Source organism: Panthera pardus, unplaced genomic scaffold (genome assembly GCF_024362965.1).
Source record: "Panthera pardus isolate Hobbes unplaced genomic scaffold, ASM2436296v1 HiC_scaffold_3, whole genome shotgun sequence".
In the NCBI taxonomy this organism is placed as follows: domain Eukaryota; kingdom Metazoa; phylum Chordata; class Mammalia; order Carnivora; family Felidae; genus Panthera; species Panthera pardus.
In genome coordinates, this window is record NW_026526876.1 from 11,365,156 (window position 1) to 11,392,013 (window position 26,858).

General features: G+C 57.3%; 1 protein-coding gene across 1 annotated transcript; it reads right to left on the bottom strand.

Moving 5' to 3' along the window:
- Positions 1–1,434: 1,434 nt before the first annotated feature.
- Positions 1,435–26,818, bottom strand: NUP88 (nucleoporin 88). Its single transcript, XM_053893287.1, has 17 exons — positions 26,488–26,818; positions 24,681–24,850; positions 23,798–23,923; positions 20,415–20,501; positions 17,623–17,799; positions 14,123–14,309; positions 13,543–13,690; positions 10,536–10,634; positions 6,140–6,230; positions 4,772–4,873; positions 3,115–3,273; positions 2,773–2,898; positions 2,625–2,690; positions 2,443–2,523; positions 2,138–2,264; positions 1,892–2,010; positions 1,435–1,678 (listed from the first exon to the last, which is right to left on the bottom strand). The coding sequence occupies exons 1-17, from the start codon at positions 26,782–26,784 to the stop codon at positions 1,615–1,617; spliced, it is 2,226 nt and encodes a 741-aa protein (XP_053749262.1). The 5' UTR covers positions 26,785–26,818; the 3' UTR covers positions 1,435–1,614.
- Positions 26,819–26,858: the final 40 nt, after the last annotated feature.

A 26,858-nucleotide genomic window follows, 5' to 3' on the forward strand; every position in this document is an offset into this window, starting at 1 on the left:
GGGGGACCAGTCAGTGCGGCCGTTGGTGCCTGTGTCAGGTTCGGTTCCTTCCCTTTGTGGGGAAGGTGTCCGCGAGCAGGCGGGCTCCACGCGGCCTCACGAGCGCCGCACGGAGTCCGCCGGCCCGGGTGCGGCGAGGCCAGTGGCCGGGGAGGCGTCCCGAGTCCGCCCGCAGACGGGAACCCGGCTCACGGGAGTGGGGTGGCGGGCTCTGGCTCACGGCCACCGTGGACTTTTCTAGTTTAGCGTGAACCGTCCTTGACTCACCAGCCCTAAGAATCGGGACGTCTGTCTTCCACAGGCCAAGATGAGGACTACACGTCTGATCCCTGGGTCACTGCTGTTCTTATTGATAATTAGGAATTTTAATACTAACTATGGAAATAGTGCTATAGGCTTGCCATGCGTCAAACATTTTAATTGGTTTAAAAAACACCTATATCCTCCTTGAATTACACGGCATTCTAGTTCCAAAACGCAATCGCTTTAAATTCTACATCAAGCGTTAAGAGCAGCCCCCAGCTAATTTCAAGGCATTAAAACTGGCACCAGTAACGAGGCGGGAAATTTGTAATCGCGAAGAAAAGCTGCCAGGGAACCGCGCCGAGACCGGCGCTCTGCGGACCTTTCTCGCCGAAGAGGCGCCGGCCGGGGACCCCGGATCAGGGACTCCCCGTGGTGTCTAGGGCCGCACAGGCAAACTGTTCGAAGTCCCTCGAGAAAAGCATCCCGTGAAACCCGAACTGAGAGTCTTTCTGGCATGAAACCGTGAGGCTACCCTTGCGGGATACCCCTCTCGGCCGGGTTTTGTGTTGTCCAGTGGGAAACAGAGGCGAAGGTGGCACCAGCCGTGTGGACAGAGGGAGGGGAGCCGGGCCGCACGACCGTCCGTCCACGCGCGTCTCACCTACCTGCCTCCTACCTGTGAGCCACCTCACCGCGCGGCTTTCAGTCGGTGTCGCTCCGCCGTCCCTGGGCAGGTGCGGGGTCACCTTTCGGAGCTCCACGCGCCGGCGGGCGTGAAGGACCGCCGATCGGAACCCAGACCCACGGTGACCGTGCTGGGACGGGGCGCGACCCAGCGCGGCTCCGAAAGGTAATCCCGCCTGCAGAGGCGATGGGCCCCGGCGGCCTCAGCACCGCGGCTCCGAGCCCACACACGTTCCGCGGAGCCGTCTGTCCTGAAGGGGCGCCTCGAAGAACGTTCAAATTAAAAAGCCGCCACCTCGTTCGCCGCGCGGTCCCCTCCTTTCGGCGCTCGGGGTCGGCCCCACGGTCGCGTTCCCGGCGCCCCCCGCGTTCCAACGCGGCTCTCGTTTTTGCTCGGGTTCGGAGACGGCTCCGTGTGACCCACGGCAGCTGGCAGAGCGCAGCTCAAGGTCTCCAGGGAGTTTTAAAACATCCCGGGCCCTCGCTGAGTGCAGATAAAGCACGTTCCGGTTTTTAAATAAAAGCATTTATTCAGTAACTACAAAACAAGTACGAAACGTGTGAATCACGCAGCCAAAGTTCCTCCGAAACGCCGCCTTACAAATGAGATGACGCCACCTGTCCGTTTCACAAACACGCCCGAGCCCCGACTCTGCGGCCTCGTGTGCATCCGCGGGCGGCGGCTCAGAAGGTGACGTGGTGCCGGATGTCGTTGATCTGCTTCACCATCTCTCGGATGTGCTCGCCCCTGCGAGACCGGAGGCCGTTCAGAGGGACTCGGCAGGGTGCAAACGGGGCACGCGCACCGGAAACGCTCCGCCACCGCCACGCAGTCCCGCTTCCGGCCCCCACCCCCCTCCGTCCCCCGCGCTCCAGGGCCCGTGTGACCCCGGCTCCCGGGCCGGTGAGCGCGGGACACGCCGGCGCCCGGCGGCCCCCCGCGTCAGGCGAACGCACTCACTCCTCGCGCAGGACGGACTGGATGCACCTGCGCTGGTGGGCGCTCAGGGCGATGGTGGGCTTTTGAGGGCTCGGCACCTTCTCCATCTTCCGCTGCTGGTAGTCCTTCTTCATGGTCACCTCGAGTACCCAACAGAACGCGCGTCGGCCCCGGCGGTCCGCGCGCGCTCGCTGGCCCCGGGGGTGGGGGTGGGGGTGGGGGTGGGGGCGGGGGGAGGCACGCCGGCCGCCGCGCGCCCTCGCCCACCTGCTTGATGGCGTTGCCCAGGTGGCGGAGCTGCTCGGGGATCAGCTGCAGCTCCTTCTTCATGTCCCGCTCGCTGTCGGACAGGACGGGGAGCTGGGCGCGGAAGCTGTGCAGCACCGTCTGCATCCTGGAGGAGGAGGAGGCGGCGGTGGGCGGCTGGGCCACACGGGACCCCCCCCCCCCCCCCCCCCCCCCCCCGGCGCCTCCGAGGCCAGGCGGCAGCCGCCGCGGGCCCGTCTTCCCGAACCCCGTTCGGACGCGCGCTTCGTCACCACAGGGGGGCCCGGACGGCGCCACCCGCCGACCTGTTCGTGAGGTCCTCCTGTTTCTCCTTGGCCTCCTCGTACTTGTCGGCCAAGCGCTCCGCCATCTCCCGGAGGCTTTTCCTAAGGGCAGAAAACCAAGGGTCCTGGGGGCCACCCCGACGGGGAAGCCGGCGTGCGCTGGCGCGTGTCAGCCACGCTCCCGCGTCCCCCGCGGCGCTCACCTCTCCTCCCGACAGTAACTCAGGTCTCCCAGCTGTTTCTTCTTCTGGTCACACAACAGCCTGACCCTTCGAGAACGAGAGAAGCGAGGTGCGACCGGAGGCCAGGCCGAGGCCGCGACCCGCCAGGGGCCCTGCGCCGCCACCCTACCTGCGCTGGATCTCCTCCTTGGCCAGGTCCTGCTTGAGGACGTACTGCTCCCGGAACACCTGCGTGGCCCGGCTGAGGAGCTGCAGGCTCTCTCCCGGCGGAGGGGCCGCGTCTCTGTCACACGACCTGTCGGCGGGGTTTCCGCCACACGGGCTCAGGCCAGGGGGGGGCGCCGTCCCTCCTTTCCGGCCTTCCCGTCCTTCCCCGGCCCTCCCCCCCCTCCCCCCAACCTCGCCCACGCGGAAAGGTGCCGCCCGAGACAGCGGACGGACCACGCGACACACGGCGAGTGTGAAAACGGGCGGGACCCGTTCCCCAGACCCACACACCCCAAATCCCTACTTCAGAAACGCCGGATTCTCAACGCTGCGCTGCAAAATGCTTCTGATGTGCTTTTCAAAGGAATCCGGGGTTTCGGCCAGAATGCGGAGGGGAGACTCTTCCGCTGCCTTGTCTTCCTGGGTGCAGAGCAGGGGAGGGGACACCGGATGGACCGTGCTTCTGCAAAATACGGAAGTGAGTCAGACGCCATCTCCCGCGGTGTCCTCTACGGCGAGGACCCCAGGGAAGCACGGGCCACGGCTCCCTGAGCCGTGAGAACAACGGGAGGCGAGAGAGTGTTACTTGTATGACAGGACGACACCGCGTGCTTTCTGCCCTGAAGAGTCACCTGGGGAAAGCGGTCCCTGTTCTACCAGGACCGACCTCTGACAAAGCATTTCTGCACTCCGTCTTTCCAAAAGATAGTCTGGATTGACAAAGGCAACACGAAAACATAAATTCATCGGGGACTCTTTCTGCAAAGGACGGGAGAGCCATTTGTAAACCGGAGTCACGAACAAAAATAAATGACTCGTTTCCTAGGTGTCATTTCAGATTTGGCCAGAAAACCGCTGTACCTACTGGATTTGCTCTGTTGAACTTGATCCTAAAAAGGAGATTCACTCGAATATTACAGATATTCACAGCGGCGGTGGCGGAAGAGCAGACGCGCCCGCGGGCGCCCGACGAGCATCCTTACGTCTGTGGGACGGGAGCTACTGTAAGGACACCTGGGTCCCCGGGGAGCTGGCGCATGTGCGGTTTTTCCCTTCGGGCTTAATGGTTTCATTCCGAAGGGACCCGGTGTGACGGGGTGTCACCGTGTTAGCAAATGTGTCGAGGTAACAGGCGAAAAGGTGATTTCTTCCCACCTTAGTCTTGCTCGTTTTCAGTCTTAGTAGAAAAAACACAAAATTGATGGTGAATTGTTTATCTTCCTTTCCAAGTGGCGTAACTGTCACCCTTCAGAGGTTGTGGGGATTCCTCCAAGGACGTCGAGCGGGGCTGGTGTTCTCAACGAGGTCTGTGCGCAGAAGCCCGTGCTCTGCACCGACACGGGGCAACTGGGGGCGGGAGGGGGTCGCGTGCCCGACACTCCGGTGGCTCCTCGGGACTCCTGCTCCCGCGCTTGTGACCCATGGGTGACCTTCAGGGCCGCCCAACAGTAAGTGGTGCTTGTAGCTTCACGGGAGCTCCTCGAAGGGAAGGATCAGGAGGCCACTTTCAACCCCCCCCCCCCCACTGCTGAGTTCACGTCCCCTGGTGTCGCTCTGAGGCCGGTGGAGACGGGAAACTAGGGGGTCAGAAGGCTGCGGGTCTACAGCCCCAGCGGATGTGTTCCGGCGACCTGAGCACGGTGTCACCTCCCCGCACAGAAGGCACGGTGCCGTCCTTGCGGGGGGCTCGGGCTACCCTGGAGCCTGGCACAGGGACGGCGTGGATGCCATTTCCACTAAGTCACGTGAGCAGCAGAGTTCGGTATTTTACCGCTTTTCCACACTGGGAAGTAAAGTTCCCGACTCTCTGCCTAAAATAAGTCCTTTCAGGCGTGGCAGCGACAGCAGAAACCTCCACCCCTCTCGCCTGCAGAGCGTGAGTCCCGCGTCTCCAAGTGGGAACGACAGGCTCGCTCCCTACAGAGCGAATGAGAGCCGCGTGGGCACGAGGACGGACTTACAACAAAGGCCTGATGAGGCACTCGTAGCCGCTGGTGACACAGATCATCGTGGGCCCCAGGATGTCTGGGACGATCCAGAACCCTCGAATCGGTGCCGGCTGCCTGGAACGACACAGCCACAGCTGACTTACAGGGACGCGGGGACCTGGAAACCGAGTTAACAGCCCAGAGGCCATCTGGCTCGCCCAAACCCGGCGGTTCCCGCCAAGTGACACACAGCTCCCTGCCCGCCACCCAGGCCCTGCCGTCTGCCCCGCCGGCGCCCAAGCCTGACCGGATGCCCTGCACAGCGCCGGAGCACGGCCCAGCACCCGGGTCACGTGGCTTCGCCTACCATCTCCGTCCCCGTCCCCGCCTGGCGGAGGAGGCCGGACCCGGGGACTCGCAGGGACAGCTTCCCGGGCCCTCAGATCTCCCCACTCCCCTGCCCTCGGGCGGCAGTGCTAGCGCAGCACCCCGCCCTGCAGCTCCTTGCACGGTGCCCTTTCACCTTTCTGGGGAGGTGAGGTTGGGGGCGGGGGAGTTAAAAGTCTTTCGGGCTTGAGATCTGCACACGGCATCCTGTGACTGCGAGCCAGGCCACTGTGGGGACGACGGCCCCCGTGTGACCTCCCGGCTCACAAATTTCCTGTCTAGGGACCCGCTCCCAAGCGGCCGTTCGTGTTTACCTGTCGGAGGAGCGGATGGGAGTCGTCACCCACTTCACCCGTTCGCCTTCTGGTGCCAAGGCCGCCCTCCCCGGCCCCAGGGGTGCCCTCGCCGCCGTCCTCCGGGAGCCCCCGTGCCGCCGGCCCAGGCTCTCCCTCCTGCCGGGTCAGCCCCGGCCCCCCCTCGGCCCAGCTCCTCCGGCCGCCTCACCGCTGCTGAGCAAGGCCGCTGCAGACCCTCAGCCCTGCTCTCCTCCCCCTGCGCCCTCCCCCGGCCCGGCGCTCTGGCCGCCCTGCAGGAGCGTCCCCCTCCACCGGGCCACCCTGCAGGAACGGACCCCTCCGCACGCGCCCCTCCACACCTTCCCTCTTCCCAGGTCCACCCTCCTCCTGTGGCCCAAATGTCCAGAGGACACCACGCGGAGGCAGGTACCCCTGTAGACACACGGCAGTCACTCTAGGTTCTCCCCTTTCCTCTGTTCACTGAACGTTTACTGTGCGTCGGTCCATAGAAACGGTATCGCAGACGCGAGGCCAACAGCGCACCGTGACGCGCGCAGACCCGGGCTCTGCCCTGACCGACCGCACGTTCTCCGAACACGAACGGCGACCTTAACACGCGCTGGGCAGAGAAGGCCCCTCTGAAGGCCGGACGGGACGTCGGGGTCGCCTCGCCCTCCAGGCAGAGTGGGACCGGTGGGCGACGAGGGCGGGTCCTCACCTGCAGGGCAGCGGCTTCGTACACAGGATGTGCTCCACGAAGCACTTCTGTTCCGCAGCGAGCTCCTGGAGGCTGTCCTTGTCCTCCTCATCTGCAAAGGCGCAGACACACACAAGTGACTGACGCGCGGACACAGGTCTGCAAGTTAAATGCAGCGAAGGCTTCGTCCCGGACCCCGTCCCGGGCCGCTGCTCCCCAAGCACGACGCCTTCCCGCCGCAGACACCTGCTTCCCACGGCGGGGCTCGGCTTCAGCCCGAGGGGAGCGCGTTTTCCTCGGTCGGCCGTGTGCCCCGAGGGGACACTCCCATCCCGTCCCTTCCTCGCCCACAGCGGGCGTCTCACAACAGCTGCTCGAACGCAGTTCACAACGCACACAACCCATCCGTGTAAAGGGTGGAATTCCGTGGGAGTTTAGTGCGTTGTAAGAACTGTACAAGCGTCGCCACGGGAGTTGCAGAACCCTCGCTACCCAGAAGGAAGCCCTCGGCTGTGCCGCTGGTCCGGCCCCAGGCGGCCACCACCGATCCGCTTTGTCCCTGCGGACCCGCCCACCCTGCACACGTCACGTAAATCGCGTCACACGCGTCCTCGTCTGGGCCTGGCTGCCTCCACTCAGCACGTTTTCGGGCCCTTCCGTGTTGCACGATATGCCGTCGGATAGATGGCTGTGTACTCGGGGTGATCATCTGGCTCTGAGGAGTAATGCTGCTGTGAACATTCGTTTACAATGTGCCCACTTCTCGTGGGTGTGCGCTGGGCAGAGGTCACACCGTAACTGGAGGTTTGATCACCCGAGGAACCGCCACACCGTTTGCCCAAAGGGCCGGGACGTCTTACGTTTCCATAAACGCCGCACCGACAACACTGGTTACTGTCCTGATTTTAGCTGCTTTAATGGGCATAAAGTGGTTTTGTGGCATCTTGTTTCATGACCAATGACGCTGAACGTTTTCGTGGGCTTAACTCTCTGTACCTCATCAAAGGAACAATCTCTATTCAACTCCCCTGTCCGTTTTTCAAATTGGGCTCTTTAACTGATTATTGAGTTCTTTGACGTTCTAGACTCAAGTCCGTGACCGGACACGATTTGCAAATATTCACTCCCATTCCGAGGACTACCTTGCACTCTTGTAATCGTGTTTTCTTCTGAGAGTTCTACAGGGTTAGGTCTTATTTTCAGGTCTTTGATCCCTTTTGAGTCATTTTCGTTATGGTGTGAGGCAGGGGTCCAATTTCATTCTCGTGTGTACACGCACCCTGGTCCCAGCGCCACTTCTTAAAGAGACTCTTCTTTCCACGCTGATGTGTCCTGGGACCCTCGTGGAAACCAACTGGACTCCCGGTCCCATGCCGTCAACCCACACACAGTGTATGCTTGTGTCAGCATCACACTGGATTGGCGTGCCTTCTGTAAGGAGCCGTGAAATAGGGAAGTGTGGGTCCTGCAACTTTGTTCTTGTCTGTCAGGACTGTTCGCGCTCTTCTAGGTCTGTAGAATCCCAAATGAATTTTAGGGTCAGCTCGTCCATTTGTGCAAAGCTAGCTAGAACTCTGACAGGCTGGCACCGGATCTGCACATCGATCTGGGGAAGACTGCCATTTAACGGTATTAACTTTTCTGATCCACGAACGTGGGAGGTTTATTTCTTTCAGTAACGTTTTATAGTCGTAAAAGTGTATGTTTTACATTCTCGTTAAAGTTAAGTCTTATTTTGTGTGTTTTGATGCTGTTACCAACGGGATCATTTCCTTAATTTCCTTTTGGGTTACTGCTAGCGGGCAGAAACAGAACTGATACTTGTACACTGCTCCTGGGTTCTGCAACCGCTCTGGGCTCACTTATTGGTATAGACCCTTTCCCAACGGGTGTCCTATGACTATGTAAAAGATCGTGTTTTTAGAGAAGAGCGTTTTCGTTCTTCCTTTCTAATCCTGATGCCTTTTATTTCACTTTCTTGGCTAATTTCCTTGCCTGGCGCCTCCATTACATTGAATGCAAGCGGCAGGAGCGGTGTCCTCTTGGATCTTGAGGGGAACGTGTGGAAAGCAGATGTGTAAACAACCCAACTGGACATTCAGCTGAGGTTTCCAAGCAAAACCCTGGCCACGTGTCCTGGTTTCATTGTGCCAATCGCAGTAAAATGTCAGAAAAAATACAACTGGGTTTTTACAAAAACCCCAAAGATTTGATGAGTTAGGAAATTCTCCACCTATCTGAACAGCAAAAGATACTAAAATTAAGAGATTCACTGTTAGGACATCACGCTTTAGAGGAAAAAGCCACTGATGTACTCATACCTCAGAAAGATCAAAAGGTCTAAATGTCCAGTCACACAAGGGCTCTCCGAAGAGATTAGGAGTGTGACTGATCCTGTGGCCACGTGAGAAGAACCCAAAATAGAGACGGGATCCCCCCGGAAAGGCCTGTGGGTGAATGGACTTCTTGCGATATACACAAGGGGACCCAAAAAAGTCCTTCAGAATTTGTAGCCACATAAACGCTGCTTGCCTTAGACTGAAAGGGTCACGGAGATGATGAGAAAAGGCTGTTCCACCCCCAAAATTCTGCAGGCAGAAAACTGGGTAATAAACCAGCCTACCATAGGTAAGTGCTACCTTTCTGGAAAAGATGAAGGTTTGCTCAGAGGGCAACAGTGCCAGCCCGGAGGACTATCGCCAAGCCTTGAAACCTACTAGAATTTGAGTTCTGAAACTGCGTAGGACCCGTGGTTGCGGTTTCCTTTCCATTTTCTCCCCTTCTGACCTGAAACGTCTGGAAATGATACGTATGCCTGTCCCACCACTGTGGTCTGGGAACAGAGAACTCGTTTTCTAGTTTCAAGGTCCAGGGAGAGGAATTCTGCCCCAGGATAGAATCTACTCTGCCCCAGGATAGAGTCTTTACATATCTGAGTTGGATGACGTAGAAGATTCAGGTAGGACTGGGGCCCTGTGAGCTCATGAGATTTAGAGGAGCCTCTGCCGTCCGCGTTGCTATAACGATGCTACGGTCGGTGTATTTGGCACGTGGGTCAGGTGTGAATCTGTGGAGGCCACGGGGTGCAACAGACTAGACAGAACAACGGACTCCCCAACGGGGCCTGTACCCAAATCCCCCGAACCTGTGAATCGTCAGGCCACAGGCAAAGAGGAAGAGGCCGCGGATGGAATGAGCGCTGCTCGTCGAGGTCTCAAAGATAGATCATTCTGGATTATCCGGGTGGGCCCGATGCTACGACAAGCTTCCTTAAGAGGGAAAGAAGGAAGCAGAAAAGGAGAGAAGGACTCTACTCGCCCCCGCGCCCCCTGCTAACTTCGCAGCCGGAGGAAGGGGACTCCGGGCAAGGGAAGGCCGGGGAGACTGGACAAGGCTAGGGATGGGGTCTCTCCCAGAGTCTCCAGAAAGGGAGGCCACCCCAGCACCCCTAACCTAGAGAGGTGTGAGGTAATAAATCCGCACTGTTGCGGCCCGCTGAGTTCGCGGTGACTTCTCCCAGCAGCAAAAGACAGCTACGGAAAACACTTGGGCCCTTGCCCATCAAATGCGGGGCTGGCCGTGGGTCTTCCGTAGACGCCCGAGCAGCCTGAGGAACTTGTCATTACTCGTTTGCTGAGTGTTGGGACCAGGAAAGGCTGCCTCTCCTTAGACGCCTCTCCTGTCTGCTGAGACGATGATGCAGCTTATGTCCTCTACTCGTGCGGCGTCCTACGCTGATGGATTTCTGGATGTGAACCCAACCTGGCGTTCCCGGGATAAATCCCACGGACTCCTGGGCCGCCGTCCTGTTTGTACGTCCGTCACCGGATTCGGTTTGCAAGCGTTCTGTTGAGGATTTTTTTGCATCTGTGTTCGTGAGGGGTGTGTGTCTGCGGTTTCCTGTCCTTGCACACCTGTCTCGTGTTGGTGTCGGGGGAGCAGTGACCTCCACGAGCGAGGCGGGGGGGGGGGGTGCTTCCTCTCCCTTCTGTTTTTGGAAGAGCCTGTCGAGAACTGGTTTCTTTAAATGCGGAACTTTTAGAGCTCATTGTCCTGAGCTTATCTCTTCGGGTAGTTGATTGCTGTTTCGATCTCTTCACTGGTTATAGGTCTGTGCTCACGTTCTGGTTTTTGAGTCGGTGTCGGTAGTCTGTCTTCCTAGGGACGAGTCCGTCTCGCCCTGGGGCCCTACGTGGCGCGGAGCTGTTCACGGTTCCCCGTCATAACCTTGAACACCGTCGCCGTGAGGTCGGCGGCAGCGTCTCCTCGCGGGGTTGGTCTCGCCAAAGGTCTGTCCGTCTTGTTGACGTTTTCCGGTGACAGTCTTTGGTTTCACTGATTTTCTCTATTACTTTTCTACTGCCAACGACTTTTCGACAGAATCTGGGAACCATACCAAAAGGCTCAGGGGACTCACCTGACCCGAGAAATTTGTGAAGCTTATGAATCCAAGTCAGCCCGACACTGTGGACGCCGGCTTCGTGAGTGCAGTGGTACCTCGAGGGACACTTGGGATCTGCAAACGGAGTCGCGAACGGAGTACAGGCCGCGTTAGAAAATGGGTCTTAGGCACCTACCCCGGCAGCCCGCACACGCACCGGTCCACGAAGTGACAGAAGGTGACGGGACCTGCACGCGATGCTATCACAGCAGGGATCTGACGTTTTAAAACTGGAATCCAACTTTCAAATGTGTTTGAAGTATTTTTCAAAGTCATGAACACAACCCAAACGTCACTTCTAAACCTTCACAGGAGAGTTCAGCAAAACACCACCGCCGGCTGCCTGTCCGTCCCCCTCAGCACACGCATTTACAGCTCTCGTTCTCCGGACAACACGGTGCCCGAGAAAGTCACAGCTCTGGACAACACCTGTGCCGGCATCACCGACCCACGCGAACCTGTGCAAGCAAGCGCACGAGCGGGTCAGAGGCCCGGCCGTGGCTGCGGGGCGAACTGTCGTCACGGTGCGTCCAGGCAGCTGGGAAATGCCAAGTCTTACTTGTCTTGATAACGCGGACTTACAGTCTTTACGTTCAAGTTTGGATACGATTCTCTTTTTTTCCCCTTAAGTAACCTTTACTCCCAACGTGGGGCTCGAACTCACAACCCTGAACCAAAGCTCACATGCTCTTCCGATCAAGCCAGCCAGGCACCCCAAGTCAATTTTTTTCCTTGCTATAATTCTTGTTTGACATTCACTCATTCATTCTAGAGGCAGCGAGAGAGAGCAAGCGCACACGCGAGAGCACTGGCGAGGAGGAGGATGTGGGAGGAAAGGGAGGAGGAGAATCCCAAGCAGTCTCCAAGTTCAGCACGGAGCCCAACAGGGGGCTCGATCCCACGACCCTGGGATCACGACCTGAGCCAAAATCAAGAGTCAGACGCTTAACTGACCGACCCACTCGGGCGCCCTGACCGTCCTTTATATTCATACTAAGAAATACGAGGAACCGTTACGGAATTTTAATGAAAACTTCTTTACTTCTCTTGACCCCTAGTATTAGTGAGGCTACATGAGACTAAAAGATGAGTTCTGGACACTTTACTTTTGAATATTTATCTCCGTGACCCGGTACTTCTAAAACATTAAGCAACCAAAGCAAGATACAGAAATAATTTACACGCGAAAGCTAATTTAAGATGCAGCCGTCATCCATAAACCCCTAAATGAAACTTCCTTCCAAGAGCCTCACTTTACCTTTAACTTCGTGGTTCATAAATATCATAAAGCAAATACTAGTTTTTCTTTTCTATTTTACACGTCAGGGTTCTGAAAACAGCATCGTGCCACGAAGAGTTTTAAAACTCCTGGTCTATGGCGATCCTCTCTCTGAACAATAAAATATCAAAAAGTTTCCTTATTTCTGCCCACACTTGCCGCTCGTTCAGGTTCAAATCCTCTCATTAGGTCTACTACTGTTTCCAACGACTTTTCGAGATGTGCCTGTGGTGCTGACATTAATAGAAAAACCTCAATATTGGGAAGTAAGAGAAATCTGTTACAGAAAAAGGCAACGTTAGTAACTGAAGTAGGAATTTGCCAGGTGTCCCTGTCACATGGTGGTCATCCACTCACGTCAATAAAAATCTGGGCATGTTTCAATGATTGGAAGGTGCCCTAAGTAAAAACATGAACAGGTCGGTTTATTAGTTTCACAGATGTGAGAATAATTAACTCTCATTAGAAGATAAAAATGCCTACGTTTAAGATTTCCCAATGAGGGGCGCCTGGGTGGGTCAATGGGTTAAGTGTCGGACATCTGCTCAGGTCACGGTCTCGCGGTTCGTGAGCTTGAGCCCCACGTCGGTCTCTGCACTGACAGCTGGAGCCTGTCTGGGATTTTCTCTCTGCCCCTATCCCACCTGCACACGTATGTGCTCGCTCTCTCTCAAAATAAAAAAAAAAAAAATTTCCCAAAGACATTACGTACCTTCATAAGGAAACCAGTGAATTTGTCGCCTACGACACTGGGTCTCAGTCTCCTCAGCCCTAAAGCGAAGTTCGGAGACCACGCAGACTACACCTCTGTGGATATGGCTCCGCGAGACACGCTCGGTGAGCTCCCTACGCCGGTCTGCTGCGCGGGAACTACGACCCCTGACTGTGCCGTACCAGGCGCACAGCTGGACCACCTCCAGGCAGAGGCGAGCCCCCCTCTCTCTGCACCGGGCCCAGGAAACCGACAGGAGGCTCCGAGGCGTGGTGGGAGGGCACAGGGTCACAGGGTCTCGTGTCAGAGGAACCCCAGAGGTCATCGGATGTCGCCCCTACCGCTTCCAGATGAGAAAACGGACAGCAGGGGGGCTGACCGAATGCCTGACGTCGTCACAACTATGAGCGAAGCCCAGCACGCGCCAGGCTCCTTCCACTCAGCCCCGCGGCGTCTCAACAACACGGGCTTCCGCCGACTCAGGATCTACTCAAAAGCTCCCCGGACGAACAGAGGTAAGTTGCCGGAAAGATACCAACCCAGGTAAGTTAAAATAAAATGAAAAGATAAAAAGGACAACATTCAAACTGGCTCTGGGGCTAACAAGACTCCGTAACGTGCTCTAAAGCGAAGAAAGAGGCTTTAGAGAGCGATCTTAATGTGAGCGTGTTATCGTTTGATTTTTAAAGTTCGTTTTAAAGTTTATTCGCATACGTTTAAGTAGTTGAATCACGAAGCCAACTTTTGAGTGGACCGGGAAGAGTTCACTATTCTGACTCCAGGGGGATCCAGACCACAGACCACAGACCACGATCTTAAAATGTGGGAAGCACACCCAGCCTTTCCTGGACCCAAGTGCAGCGCGGTGACTGAAGCCACGGAACGTGGCTGGCTTTGCACAGCTGGGTCCCAAACCAAGGTGCCCGGGAATGGCCTGTGACCGTCTCCGTGGAAACAGGACGGGACAGGAGTCAACTCCACCAGTACGTTACCTCTGTGAAGTCTGATGGGACAAGAGAAGTCAGAATCAAAGGGGTCGTCCTCGCCGGACGCCAGCTTCAGGGCGAGCTCCAGCTCCACGCACTCGAACACGTACAGGGAGGGGACGAGGTCGGCCCTGGGGTCCCAGGACGTCTCCGACTGTAAGAGAACCGGCAGTTTCAGGCTTCACGCTCGTATGAAAATGCACACGGTTCGGAACAGAAGAAATTCTTAATTCCACCCCCTCACCAGGGCCTTAATGTTTTCAAAAGAGGGAAAAAAGGCCTCCCTCCTTTTGGAAGGTCGTAAATCGAGTTGAGAAGAGCCAGTTTAGCGATTCGTGGGTTCTCTGTATCTGTCACTGAGGTCCCTGAAGCCCGCCACTCCGAGCGTGGACAGAGCACGTGGGCGCCTTCTAACGTCTCGCCACGTGGACTTTTAGGTGGGCTTCACCTAACGCTAGGTGTCTAATTTCCAAACGACACAGAGGTGCCAGACATAAAGGGAAATCCTAGCGTCCTGAGCGTCCTCGCCGGCCCGGGAACCACACGCGGCGCCGGAGACGCGAACGCAGACACGGGCCTGGCTCACCGTCTGCTCGTCTTCCTCCTCCCCTTCCAGCACGACGCAGTGGTACAGCATGCCCGACTCCGTGGCAATCACCAGGATGTTGGGGACGCAGGGTAGGCAGAGGACGGCACAGGCGTCATAGCCGTAGTTGTCCTCTGCCGCGGGGTGCATGGGTAACGGGCCTAGCAGCTTCCCGACGGTCCCGGGGCTGAGGGAAGAGGGAAAGCATACTCGGACAGGTTGACGGAAGACAACCACGCCACCGCGACCCCTCTTCTGCAGCTGCCGGGCCCCAACTGAAAACACAGTGCCACGGGGGCACCTGGATGCCTCAGTCGGTTGAGTGTCTGACTCTCGATTTTGGCTCAGGTCGTGATCTTGAGGTTCGTAGGACTGAGCCCCACATCGGGCTCTAGGCTGACAGTGCAAAGCCTGCTTGGGATCCTCTCTCTCTCCCTCCCCCTCCTCCACTTTCTCAGAGGTAGACATAGAAGAAACAAAGAAAGAGAGAAAGAGAGAGAAAAGAAAGAAAAAAAGAAAAGAGAAAAGAAAAGGAAAGAAAAAAGAAAAGAAAAGAAAAGAGAAAAGAAAAGAAACCAGAAGCTTTAAGAAAAAACAGAAACAGAAAATTCCGTGGCACCGGTACTCCTGATGTCTCCACGTCTCACTTTCCCCTGGACTTCCGTCTCCCTGGTGCCTCTCAACTGGAGGTAACTTTGTGCGCAAGGGGACGCCGACAACGTCTGGAGACATTTCTGGTTGTCACGACCGGGGAGGCGGGGGCGGGAGGGCGCTTACTGGTGTCCAGAGCAGAGATGCAGCTCAACACTGTCCCGCCCCCCAGGATGCCTCCGCAGCAGTCGCTCAGCGCAGAGTCCCCGGGGCAGGGGCCCAGAGGCCGTGCCCCCTGCTCACTCTGGCTCCGGCCTCCCTCACCCCAGCGAGGCCGCGCTCCTGCAAAGGCCAGAGGAGAGCTCCCAGCTGCTAAGTCCGCGGGCCACCAACCCGACGTGCTGCCGCGTTTACTGTGGGCTCACGGCTGCGTCCCGCATCCTTCACGCGTGCAGTCCGGTCTCCTGGCTCTCTTCGGGCCCCTCCGGACACCCCTCGCTCACTTCTGGCTCGAAAATACTGGCGCTCCCCAGCATCTTGTTACAAGCCCTCTTGGCTTCACGGCACACACTCACGCGAGGGCACACCGAGCCACGCCTGGCCGGAACTACTACGGACAGCCTGTACTTTCTCCCCAAACGGAACTGCTCTCCGGGGCCTCGGACCCAGTATTTAACTGGATTAGAGCTACAGTGACTGGGTGCTGGGTGACACCCTCAGGAACCGGTGATGTCGGGCAAACACACGTTCGTCCAGAATTACAAGACCAGGTGCTAAGTGCGACAATGCGAGAACGAACCAGGCACAGAGAGAGTGAGGTAAGAAAGGCGTCAAACACAAGAAAGCCCGGGGGCGCTGAGAAGGTTAAACGTGTGACTCTGGATTTTGGCTCGGGTCACAATCCCAAGGTTCGTCAGGCTCTGTGCTGACAGCGTGGACCCTGCTGGGGATTCTCCCTCTCTCCCTCCCTCTCTGCCCCTCGTCTGCTTGCTCTCTCTCAAAATAAACGAATAAACGTTAAAAAAAAAAAAAAAAAAGATCAATGGGAAAGTATATTCTGGGAAGGGGTGGTGAACCTTCCAAGCTAAGGAGCAGCTCTGGAAAGTTCTGGAAGCATGAACGACAAGGACCGGCAGGAAGGAGACTTGGCTTTCTAAGACAACAGAAGACAAGTCGGCAGGCCACGTCAAGGCCCTGAGAGCCTCCCTGCCAGGTGACAGCGTCAGCAGAGGTTCACGTGAAGAGGGACAGAGCTTCACTTTCCGAAGATCAATCTGACGGCAGTGAGGGGGTGACACCGAGGGGACTGAGATGGGGTTCAGGGCAGCGACCGAAGGGGACGAGGGTCTGGGCAGGAGATGAGGGTCCGAAGCAAGGACAGCAGGACGGAGAAGGGGGCTGGCGCTCAGGGAGTTTTCGCGGTTAAGGGCAACAGAATGTGGGGCTGGGCTGGACCCGAGAGGCTGTGGAAGGCGACCAGGTGATGAGGTGCGGATAGGTGGGTGCTGGCCGTGGGGGGAGGGAGGCGACAGCGTTACCACGACGGCCAACTCCGAGCAGGGGACGACGTTCAGGTGGAGGCGGATGCAGCTGAGAGCGAGTCCCCGCCCGCGGCGACCGCGGAGGTCCCCGTCCTCCCCTTTGTGATTCTGCTCCCGCAGGGACCCAGCGGATCCCTCAGCCCGAGCTCGGATGCCGGGGGCCACCCTCCTCCCCCCAGCTCACCCCGCCCTCTTGCAGCGCCCGAGGCCTAGGACTCACACCTGCCGCTCGCGGGGCCCTGACTTCGTAGGGGGCCAGACGACTCATAAGTGAATCAAGTCCGTTAGCCTCTGGCCTCACGCCTTTCGGGTTACAAACGGGCCAGGATCCTCGCCCTCTCCCGCCCGCGACCGTCACCCGGACTGGTGATCCTCTCTGTCCGGTCCCCTGGTTCCGACTGTCCACGGACCGTTTCCACTTCATGAGCCCGCTACCGTGTCCCAGTGACCACCTGTAGTAACAACCCCCACTGGCCGCCCCGGCTGACCCCAGTTTTGGCTTCACGGCTCACCCCCTAACCCGACCGGGAACGGAGTCTTACGGACCCTTCCTCCGTAGGAAGCGTGTCCGCTTCTGCCCCTGCTTCGGAACGGCCCCGTTCCGATCCCGTAGACGGTCAGCTAACGTCTGCAGCAGCGTCTCTAAATGTCTCTCTGCCCCAGAGAGGGTCTCTCTGTCCCTAACCGTCTGCTCTGTCCTTCTGTTTAGAAACCATCACTGGCTTCCCGCCACCCTATTCCTACAGAAAAGACCCCACGTTCCCCAACGTGGTGTTTAGCTCCTCCCAATTTCCCCCCGGGGCAGATACTTCTGGCTTTACCACGTAACGCTCTGCAGCCGAAACCACGGCTCCAGCCACGAGAGCCTGACCACTGAGCCGCGAGAGACACACGCCCTCGGGACTGAAGCAGTCATGCCCTCCCCTGACCTTCGGTTAATCCTCATTAGAGGTCAGTCCCCGTCTGCGAAAACCTCCCCGACTTCTCCAGCCGCGGCACGCTCTCCTTCCTCTGGGTCCTCCCGCCCGAGCGCCGTGCGTGGTCCGGGGACTCACAGCCGGGGCGCAGGTCCCCACCACTAGCTGCCCTCTCAGTGCCTGGCTCACACGAGATGCACGACACTTTTGTGGTTTAGACTTCGTGAAAACAAATCCAGTCTTCGGTGATTATCCAAGAACGTTACAGAACCGACCCAAATAATACGAGGCAACCAAAGGTTAAACGGTCTGTACGCATCTTTCCCCAAGACACGCAAAGCAAGCATCAAGAGGCTGCCACGCGTCGAGAGACGGGACACCCACCCACGGACCCCAGTCTGGCCGGGCCGGTCCGCGAGGGGCACCCGTGGATGGCACCCCCCCCACTCACCTGTGAACCAGACTGACGTACGTGAGGAAGGTCTCTCCGTTCTCGTACAAGATGTACAGCGGGTAGCCCACTATGTCACCTTTGCCTTTCTGTCCAAACATGGTCTTCGGGACCGCTGACAATGGCCCGAAGTCAAACGCCACCGCTGTCTCGCCCAGAGACGCAGTGTATGCCCTCCTGAAAAGACATTTAAAAACCGATGTGTCAAAAACAAGAATGAAAACGAAACGTCTGCTAACAGGAGATGGGGATGGAGTGTGCACTCGACGGATGACACAAAATAGAGCCCAATTAAACGACGGAAACACGAAATTGTACCCCGCTTCCTCTTAGTTTAAGCGTACAGACACGCAGACGGGACAGATACACGCACACACACGCACACACAGAGAGAAACAGGAAGCAAACGCTGAGCAGAGGGACACGTTCACCCCACAAGTATCTCCTTCGCATCGGCCCCGCGTCCCGGGCCCCACGCTGTCACGGGGCGCTGGGGACCCACCAGTGACTTCAACCGAGGCCCCGCCCTCCAGTGAGACACGCAGGGCACACGCAGAAAGGAACACGCAGCACAAAGCCAGAAAATGACATTGTCGAGAAAAATGAAGTTGGGGAGGGGGGCTGCCTCGGGCTGGGCTGCCTGGGAAGGACCCTGACGCGGTGATGTCTGAGCACGGATTCAAAGGAAGGAGGGGAGGCGTCAGCGGCCACATGGGAAGGGGGTGGATGTTGTCTGAGGAATGAACAGCGAGGAGGCCGAGCTCAGAACCGGGACACAGAGGGAGGAAGAAACTGGAGGGGACATCCTGTGGGTTGCGGTCAAGAATAAAGCAGAATGAAGGGCGCCTGGGGGGCTCAGTCGGTTCAGCGTCCGACTTCGGCTCAGGTCATGATCTCACAGTTCGTGAGTTCAAGCCCCACTTAGGGCTCTGTGCTGACAGCTCAGGGCCTGGAGCCCGTTTCGGATTCTGTGACTCCGTCTCTCTCTGTCCCTCCTCTACTTGTGCTCTTTCTCTCTCTAAAAATAAGTAAACGTTGAAAAAAAAAAAGAACAGAATGACCTGCTTTATACCCAAAGTGTCGCTCTGGCTGCCACGCTAAGGAGAAACTATAGGAGATGACAAAGATTTCTTTTTCTTAATGTTTTTCTGTAGGTTTCCCCAATTTTCTACAATAAACACATATTATCTTTATCATCAGGAAAAACAAATGACGAAACACGCAACTTCATAATTTTAAAGTTCAGTATGACGGGTTATCCAAGGAGACTCCAGTTCAATAGAGGGTTACTAAGTGCGGGTAGAAGAAACTCATACGGTTGGAGGAGCGATGTCACTTTGTTGTGCTGCAACCACCACGTGTGAGTTTATCGCGTGGAAAGGTATATGGTGTCAGGAGGCAGGGAAAAAAAATGAGGAAGCCCCAAATCAGAACAAAAGAACAGCCTGCGTTCAACTAAATGACCACGACAATGAAGGGACAACAGACATGGAAGTCAGAGAGACTTCAGTGACCCCTGGCCGTCAAAAGTTTCCAAGAGCTTAATAAATGCAGGCGTGTTCCCCATGATGACAGTAGGTGTCGATGAGTGAGTGCCAACCCCGTGCCAGGACCCAGGCTACGCACTTTTATGCATCACCTCGTCCATCCCGTACGGCGATCCTAGTAGAAAGCGCCGTGACTCTACTTTATATTCACGGAACACGGACACGAGGCTCGGGGCCGCTGAACGGCCGGCGTGCGCCACAGTGAACACGCGGCGGGGCGGAGATCAGAACCCGGGGCCTGGAGCTCGGAACAAGTGCGCGGGCAGGGAAGGTGCCCGACCCCGGGGGTGGGGTGGAGCTGCCGAGTCCCGGAGGCCGGTACCTGCCACGCGGGGGTGGAAGCTTTAATTTAAGAAGCGACTGCCCGACACTGACATGGCTGAGCTGAAACGTTCACCCTGAGACTCTCCCGGAGAGTGAAATCGGCCCCAGGTCAGCAGCAACCTGGGACTGGGCGCCAACGCGGGTTTCTCCACGTTCCCAAACGTTAAGATCCAATAAATGTAAGTTCACAGCCCTAGCTCACGGGGTGAGGCAGGGACTGTGGGTCAGGGGCAAGGGCAGTACAGATCTAGACCCCCGCTGTCCCCGCCCCCCGACGCTGTTCACATACCGAAGAGCTACGTGGGAAGTAGTCAGAGGACGAAGAGTTGGGAAACAGGAATAAACACGACTACTAGAGACGACCGCCACGGAGACATGGAAAGAACCAAATGGAACTTCTAAAAATACAGCTACTAAAAACGTCACTCTACATGCACAGGCTGTGGGCGGTCCTGTGTGGTCATCACCAGAAAGACCGGTCAGGAGGCCAGAGGGACGGGGTTTGTGAGTTCCAAGGGTGACCGCTGGTGGTTGGGGAGCCTGGAGCGTGCCCCTGTGGGGGGTGGGGGGGGGGGGCGCGCCGGAGTCAGAAGGGCTCCCTCTTCCTCTCCAGGTTCTGGGTGTACACGGTCTGGGAGGCGGGCGGCCCGACACTCTGACCTCGAACCTCTGCCATGGCATAACTTATCGCCTCCGTCAGGACACAGGAGGGAGCCCGTGCCAGGCAGTCATTCTAGAACCTTCTCAAGAAGGGAGCAGCTGGCAGCGATAGTGACCCTCAGCCACTCTATCCTGCCGCCCACTTCTGCTCACTCCTCAGGTCCCCGGCGGTGTGGTCACCGCTGGAAAACCTTATAATCTCTGTTAAAACTGCACTTACGAGCCCAATAAAGGAACTATTTTGTGACACAAATAACTCACCCTTTATTGAGTATCAGGCTGTCCTCTTCCGTTTCTGAAAGCACAATGACCTTGACGGGTGTCTGAGGCTCACGGAGAGAGTAGATCCTGGCGAAGAGAAGAGCACACAGCCCGCACTTAAAATTCTTTTCTTTTTTTTAACAACGTTCAAAGTTTTGAGAGAGAGACGGAGGGCGCGCACGCAGAGTGGGGGAGGGGCCGAGAGAGACAGAATCCCAAGCAGGTTCCCCATCCTCCCGGAGCCGGACTCGGGGCTCGGTCCCAAGGACCGTGAGATCCTGACCCGAGCTGAAATCAAACAACTGAGCCCCCGGGTGCCCCAAAACTCTTTCATCTCAAAAGCGCCCTTCTCCATCTGATCGCTGCCGGAGAATCTTCCTACTGGTTTTTACAACCATTTCTCTGCCAAAGGGCGTGCTCGCACTGACAAAGCAGCCCACTTCGCCTGTGTCCGTGGGCCCTGCACCAACACCCTCTCTCGCCCCCGAAGCCCTATGAGCCCGCCGCACCCCGTCACGGGTCTGGATCTACCCCTGAGTCCGCAGGCACACTCACCTCGTCCCAGCGTCCCCCCAACCGCCCCAAGTGCACCAGCACCCCCGCGCGCGCACCCCGACTCTGCAGCCACGTCCCGCCGCCCCCTGTACGCCCACCGGGCGCAGAGGGAGGGACGCCCGGCCCCCAACGACCCGCGTTGCTGGACGAGACGCAGCACCACGTCGTCCCTACTTACTAGGGCAGCAGCATAAAACCGGAAACGCTTTCTGTAAATTTTTTTTGCCAAAATCGTTTTAATCTAAAGTAATAAAGTCAACGACACATGTGGCTACAGTTAAAAGGAGAATTTTCAAAAGGCCAATAACATCGTTATCAGAAACCTAACACCCCTTATGAAGCCCGTATGGAGTCAATCACTTACCTCGTCCGACCACCCTCAGAAGTTTTATTTATTTATTTAAAAAAAAAAATTTTTTTTTTTTTAACGTTTATTTATTTTTGAGACAGAGACAGAGCATGAACAGAGGAGGGGCAGAGAGAGAGGGAGACACAGAATCTGAAACAGGCTCCAGGCTCTGAACTGTCAGCACAGAGCCTGATGTGGGGCTTGAACTCACGGACTGTGAGATCATGACCTGAGCCGAAGTCAGACACTCAAACGACCAAGCCACCCAGGCACCCCCACCCTCAGAAGTTTTAAACTCCGTTTGCTCCGTTACCAGCGAAATACCATTTAATAGACGTTTTCAACAAAAATCTGATGCAACCGACCACGCACGCACGGTGGTCTTCCTGGCTGCCTGCGCGCGCTCCTGACCTCAAGGCGCGTGCTAATACCAGATGGGATGCGTGAGAAGGGAAGGCAGCGGAAGGGACAGCAAGCACAACAGAGCGTCGAGGGGTGTCCTGTTGCCCCGAAGCCGTCCACAGGCTCCAGAAGTCAGGGGGAGGGAAGTGACCGGTGCCCCGTACTTATTTATTTTTTACAAGTTCATTTATTGTGAGGGAGAGTGCGTTCACGCATGAGCAGGGGAGAGGCAGAGAGAGAGACCGAGAGAGAGAGAGACAGAGAGAGAGCACGCGCGCCAAGCAGACTCCACACTCAGTGCAGAGCCCGACGTGGGGCTCAAATTCATGAACCGTGAGGTCACGACCTGAGCCAGACACTTGACAGACTAAGCCGCCCGGGCGCCCCAAACACCCCATATTTTAAAAAGAACCTCCAACAGTTGGGACCGGATACCTCCTTCTGGGCGTCACATGAGAAGGGCCTCGGCCACACCCCGGCCCCCAGCCGGTTTCTCAGCCCACGTGACAGAAGACCAGGAGCCCGTCAGTGTTCAGGACGAGCTCTGTGAAGGGAGGGCGGCCCCTCCTGCTTTCCAAGGCAGACGGGTGAGCAGGGCGACACTCGGCCAGACTTAGAGGCGCCTGTACGTAGTAACGGGAGACTCGTGTCTCACGTCCCGGCCGAATGCCAGACGTGCTGCGGGAGCCACAGGCCACCAGGTCGGGGAATTCTCGGCTGAACCTGACACCTCACATCCCAGGGCTGGTGGCACGGGAGTACTATACGGTATCTACTTCCCGTACGGAAATTTCTAGGGCCGGGCTGGAACAGCGTCGGGACTACGGTGCAGGTGCTCAGTTCCCTGTGGCCCTTGGGGGGCAGAGGAAAGGACCCTGGCAGGTCCCAGGACTCCACAGGAAAGGGCACAATGGTTACGCTGAGGGTGCAGGAGATAGCACGTGTGTGTACGCCCCACCGTGAGAGAGGGCCCCGGGCACTACCGCTCGCAGAGCGCCTCCGTCACCAGCGGCCCGAGGCTAAGTGCCGCCCGGGGCCAGGCGGGGGCGGGGGGAGGGGGGGGAAGGCACACACCTGCACGGAGCCTACCACGTCAACGGAGGTCACTGGTGGCAGACAGGACCAAACGGGGACCGGGGTCAGGCCCACCCCCTTTACAGACAGCTGTCTCCCTCAGCTGCCCCATTCTCCCTACCCCCACTACCGAGGAGCTGGCCCCAGAGGAAGCAGGAGGCAGCCCCTCCTTACACGTCGCCCCCACCTCAGGGTGCGGGGACACAAACAAGAGCCAGAGCAGACCAGGCCCTCCCCACCCGTTTCAGATGCCCCAGTCTGGGCCTGTGAGAAGGGGCCACGACATGCTGCTGATGTGGACCGAACATCAGAGTTTTAAACTAGGCAGACCAAGTTTTACTAACTAAAAGTGACCGGAAAGCTCTGAGATCTAAGAGGCCAGAAAGGGATCAACCATTCAGCAAGGAAGGAAAAGCTGATAAGGCACAGCTAAAAACGGTGATTAAGAAAAATAAAACCGGAGGGACCCATCATCTCGGTCTCCCCAGTAAATGTTTCACATGAGGCAGATCCAGAAAGTTAACTGGGAACGTTATAGAAATCTCTGGAGGACTGGGGCATGTGATCGTAGAGTTCAAAACCCAGAAGGGCGTTTAGAAGCTGTCAGATCGAACCTGCTAATTTTACAAAATTGGAAACTGAGGCTCCCCTAAAAAGAATTTCGGATCTTGAAGACAGAGGCAGTGTCGGGACGAGAATTCAAATCTCTCAACTCCCACTTGTATTCTTTTCCCGATGGTACACGACCTCCAAGATGACACGCTGAGAGGGGACGTGCCAGCAGACCGGTAAAGGAGACGGACGGGACGAGCCAAGACAGAGCGGCAGTGGCTCCGGCACGCAGGGGAGGGCGTTCAGACGACCTGCCTGCACACTGGTCACAAGGGCCGCGAGGCAGAGCCGTCGGCCGTCCCGGGACCCGTTCAGTGGAGCCCCAGCTGTCAGCCAACGAGCGGAAAGAGAATCTCCCCTCGCAAAGCTCCGAGAGGGAAACAGAGCGTACCTGATCACGTTGTCCGAGGTCAGCAGCACGACGTGGGGGTCCAGCAGCTCGCTCGGGTACCAGGCGGCGTGCTTCAGGGTCAGGGAGGCCGAGCTGGTGAAGAACCTCTCGGCGACAGGCGTGGTGCTAAAGCGAGGACAACAGCTCCCTAAAACGTTCTGCGGCACGTGAATGGAAACCTTCTACAGGGAAATCTATCTTACTACCGCTTGGTCCTTTCCGTCAAATATTCTCTCAACTCTTGCTGAGAGCAAAGCATCTATTCGGTCAATATCAGTAAGAACCGAAATAAAAAGATTTTCTAAAGTACAGAGTGTTTTCTAAAAATGACCTTATACGTGATCTTAGGTGTCACGTCTTACTTGATCCCTGCAGGAGCCCTGGGAGAAACTGCTCGGGAACTACCATCACTGCTGCGGAAGCGAGGAAATGGATTTAGAAAGCGGACGTTTTACGGGGACCGGGTCTCCACGCTGTGGCGCTCAAGGGGCGTTTCTAGCTTGCACTCTTTTCTACAAATCTGAGTCAGACTCTCGCTGGTCTGGATTTGTTGAAAAACACAAGACACCAAAACTAAACTCAGTTAAACTACGAGCAAACGGTCTGACTCCCAGACACTACCTGCTTTCGACACGTCATGCTGCCTCTACCTACTTGGAAACGGAACCCCGATTAGACAGCGCTTCGACAGTTCGGGCAGAAGAAACGTGACCTTACATATAGCACAGACGCGACAGCAGGCAGCCGAGGCGCAGACCAGCTGCGACACCGCGATGTTCGATTCGTGGCACAGAAAACGCACCTTCACCACCACGGGGCTCGAACAACTGTCCGCGCGTACGACAGGAGACACAAACACACGTTCCGTGGACGTACGACTTACCTGCAATTCACCGTCGGTTTTCCGCCTTCGAATTCAGAATTCTTCCCCCATCTTTTGGGCAGCTCTAACACCGTAAGTCCTTTCATTCCTATGAGTGCCACATGCTGCTGCGTGGGACTTAACAGGACTTGATAGATTTCAAACAGGGGCGGATTTATGCAAAGCAACCTCTGGAAATTAAAAGCAAACTGGTCAAAATAGCTCGTGTCCAGGTAAACACACGTGGCAGGTGCTTGGGAGCACAAGTTACCCGATACTACGCTACAGCTGTGCACCCACAGCTAACGCAGGACTCGCCGTAGGACAATGAAGCAGCCCGGATAACGGCTAACACTTGGGCCGTTAACTGATGGAAGATTTTTAACCACTGAGACTGGACTGTTACAAGGGACGCACCACATTTCCCTACCCTGCAAAATAAATACTCTGCGTAATTTCCCTTTTCTTAAAAAAATTTTTTTTAACGTTTATTTTTGAGAGAGAGAGGGAGGGAGGGAGAGAGGCGGAGGAGGGGCAGAGACACAGAATCCGAAGCGGGGTCCAGGCTCGGAGCTGTCAGCACAGAGCCCGACGTGGGGCTCAAACTCACAAACCGTGAGATCGTGACAGGAGCCGAAGTCGGACGCTTAACTGACTGAAGCCACCCAGGCATCCCTAAATTTTTTTTAATTGCTTTATTTTTGAGAGAGGGGGAGGGAGAGAGAGAGAGAGAGAGAGAGCGCGCGCGAGCGCACACGCGCGCAGGGGAGGGGCAAAGAGAGCGAGAGACACAGAATCCAAAGCAGGCCCCCAGGCTCTGAGCTGTCTGCACAGAGCCCGACGCGGGGCTTGAACTCACGAACCATGAGGTCGTGACCTGAGCTGAAGTCAGACGCTTAACTCACTGAACCACCCAGGCGCCCCATAATTTCCCTTTTCGCGACCAAACTCCAACCTGCCCCTGGCAGTCCCACTCCCCACCTGCATTCTGCACCCCCATCAGGTCAGCCTGTGTAGACCCGTGCCCTGTTTTCAGGACTGCAGAAACCTGCCGAGCACCCCGTGAAAATCAAGTCACTTCTCATCAGCGAGAGTCCGCCAGCGGCTCGGGGCAGAGGTCATGCGGTAGAACAGGCGGCACGTTTTCTGTGTTTTAATCTTTGAAAGAAGGGGAGCCGGTAATTACAAGCAAAGGCTGCAACGACTGACCGCAGCAAGTCTGGGCCGCTCTCTGTCTAGCCCCAATTTCACACGCGGTCCGCTACAATCAGAAACGAGCAAAACTCCCTCCCTTCCGACTTGGGGAACGAGCTCATCTTCTAGAAGGAAAAGAAGGAATTCACAGGGGACTCCTGCACGGCAGGCACAAAACCCGAAACCCGGGTTTTTCAAGTCTACCCCTGCCTCGGCGCTCGGCGCAACCCCAGGAGGGAGTCAGGATTACGATTATCTGGCGGGCGTCCCGTCGCGGAACCGGCTTCTCAGAACCAGCCTCCCGAGAAGCGCCCCCCGCACCCCCACGCTCTCTCCGCTCCCCTTCATCGCGGGTGTTTTCCCGGCGGCTTGCACGGCCGCTGCCCTGAGCCCGGGCCCCAAGAACCCACGCGCCCCGAGAGCATGAGTTGCTCTAACGGTGTCGGAGACCGTAAGCCTCTGACGAGGGAACAAAGACGCAAAGGGAGGCCGCCAGAGGCCAAAACGACGAGGAGAGGCGCCTCCCGCTCTCAGCTGGGCGCCCCCCAAGGGACGAGGGCTTACACCTGTCGGCACACCTGCCGGCGTGCGCGGGAGACCCGAACCCCGGGCAGGCCCCTGCTCGGGGCCGTACCTGGTACTGGGAGAGGGAGGGCTCCTCGCCCGCGCCGCCGAGGCCCCGCAGCCGGACCACCAGGAAGGAGCTGTCGTCCGCGTCCCACAGGAAGAGCTCTCCGCCCAGGCCCAACACCAGGTTCCTCGTGAGCAGCGGCGGCGACGAGGGCGACGGGGAACACGTCGGCTTCTCGGCTTCGGCCGGGCTCTGGCTCTGGCTCTTCAGCCCCTCGCGGAGCCGCAAGAACACGGCGTGGTTGGGAAGCCAGGACTGCCACGGCTCCCCGTCGCCCGCGGGGCCCTCGGCTGCCGCCATCTTGGCCCAACTGCGCTGGTCTCCCCAGTCGCTCCGCGCGCCGCAGAGCGCAGCCAATCCGCGGGCGGCCGGTC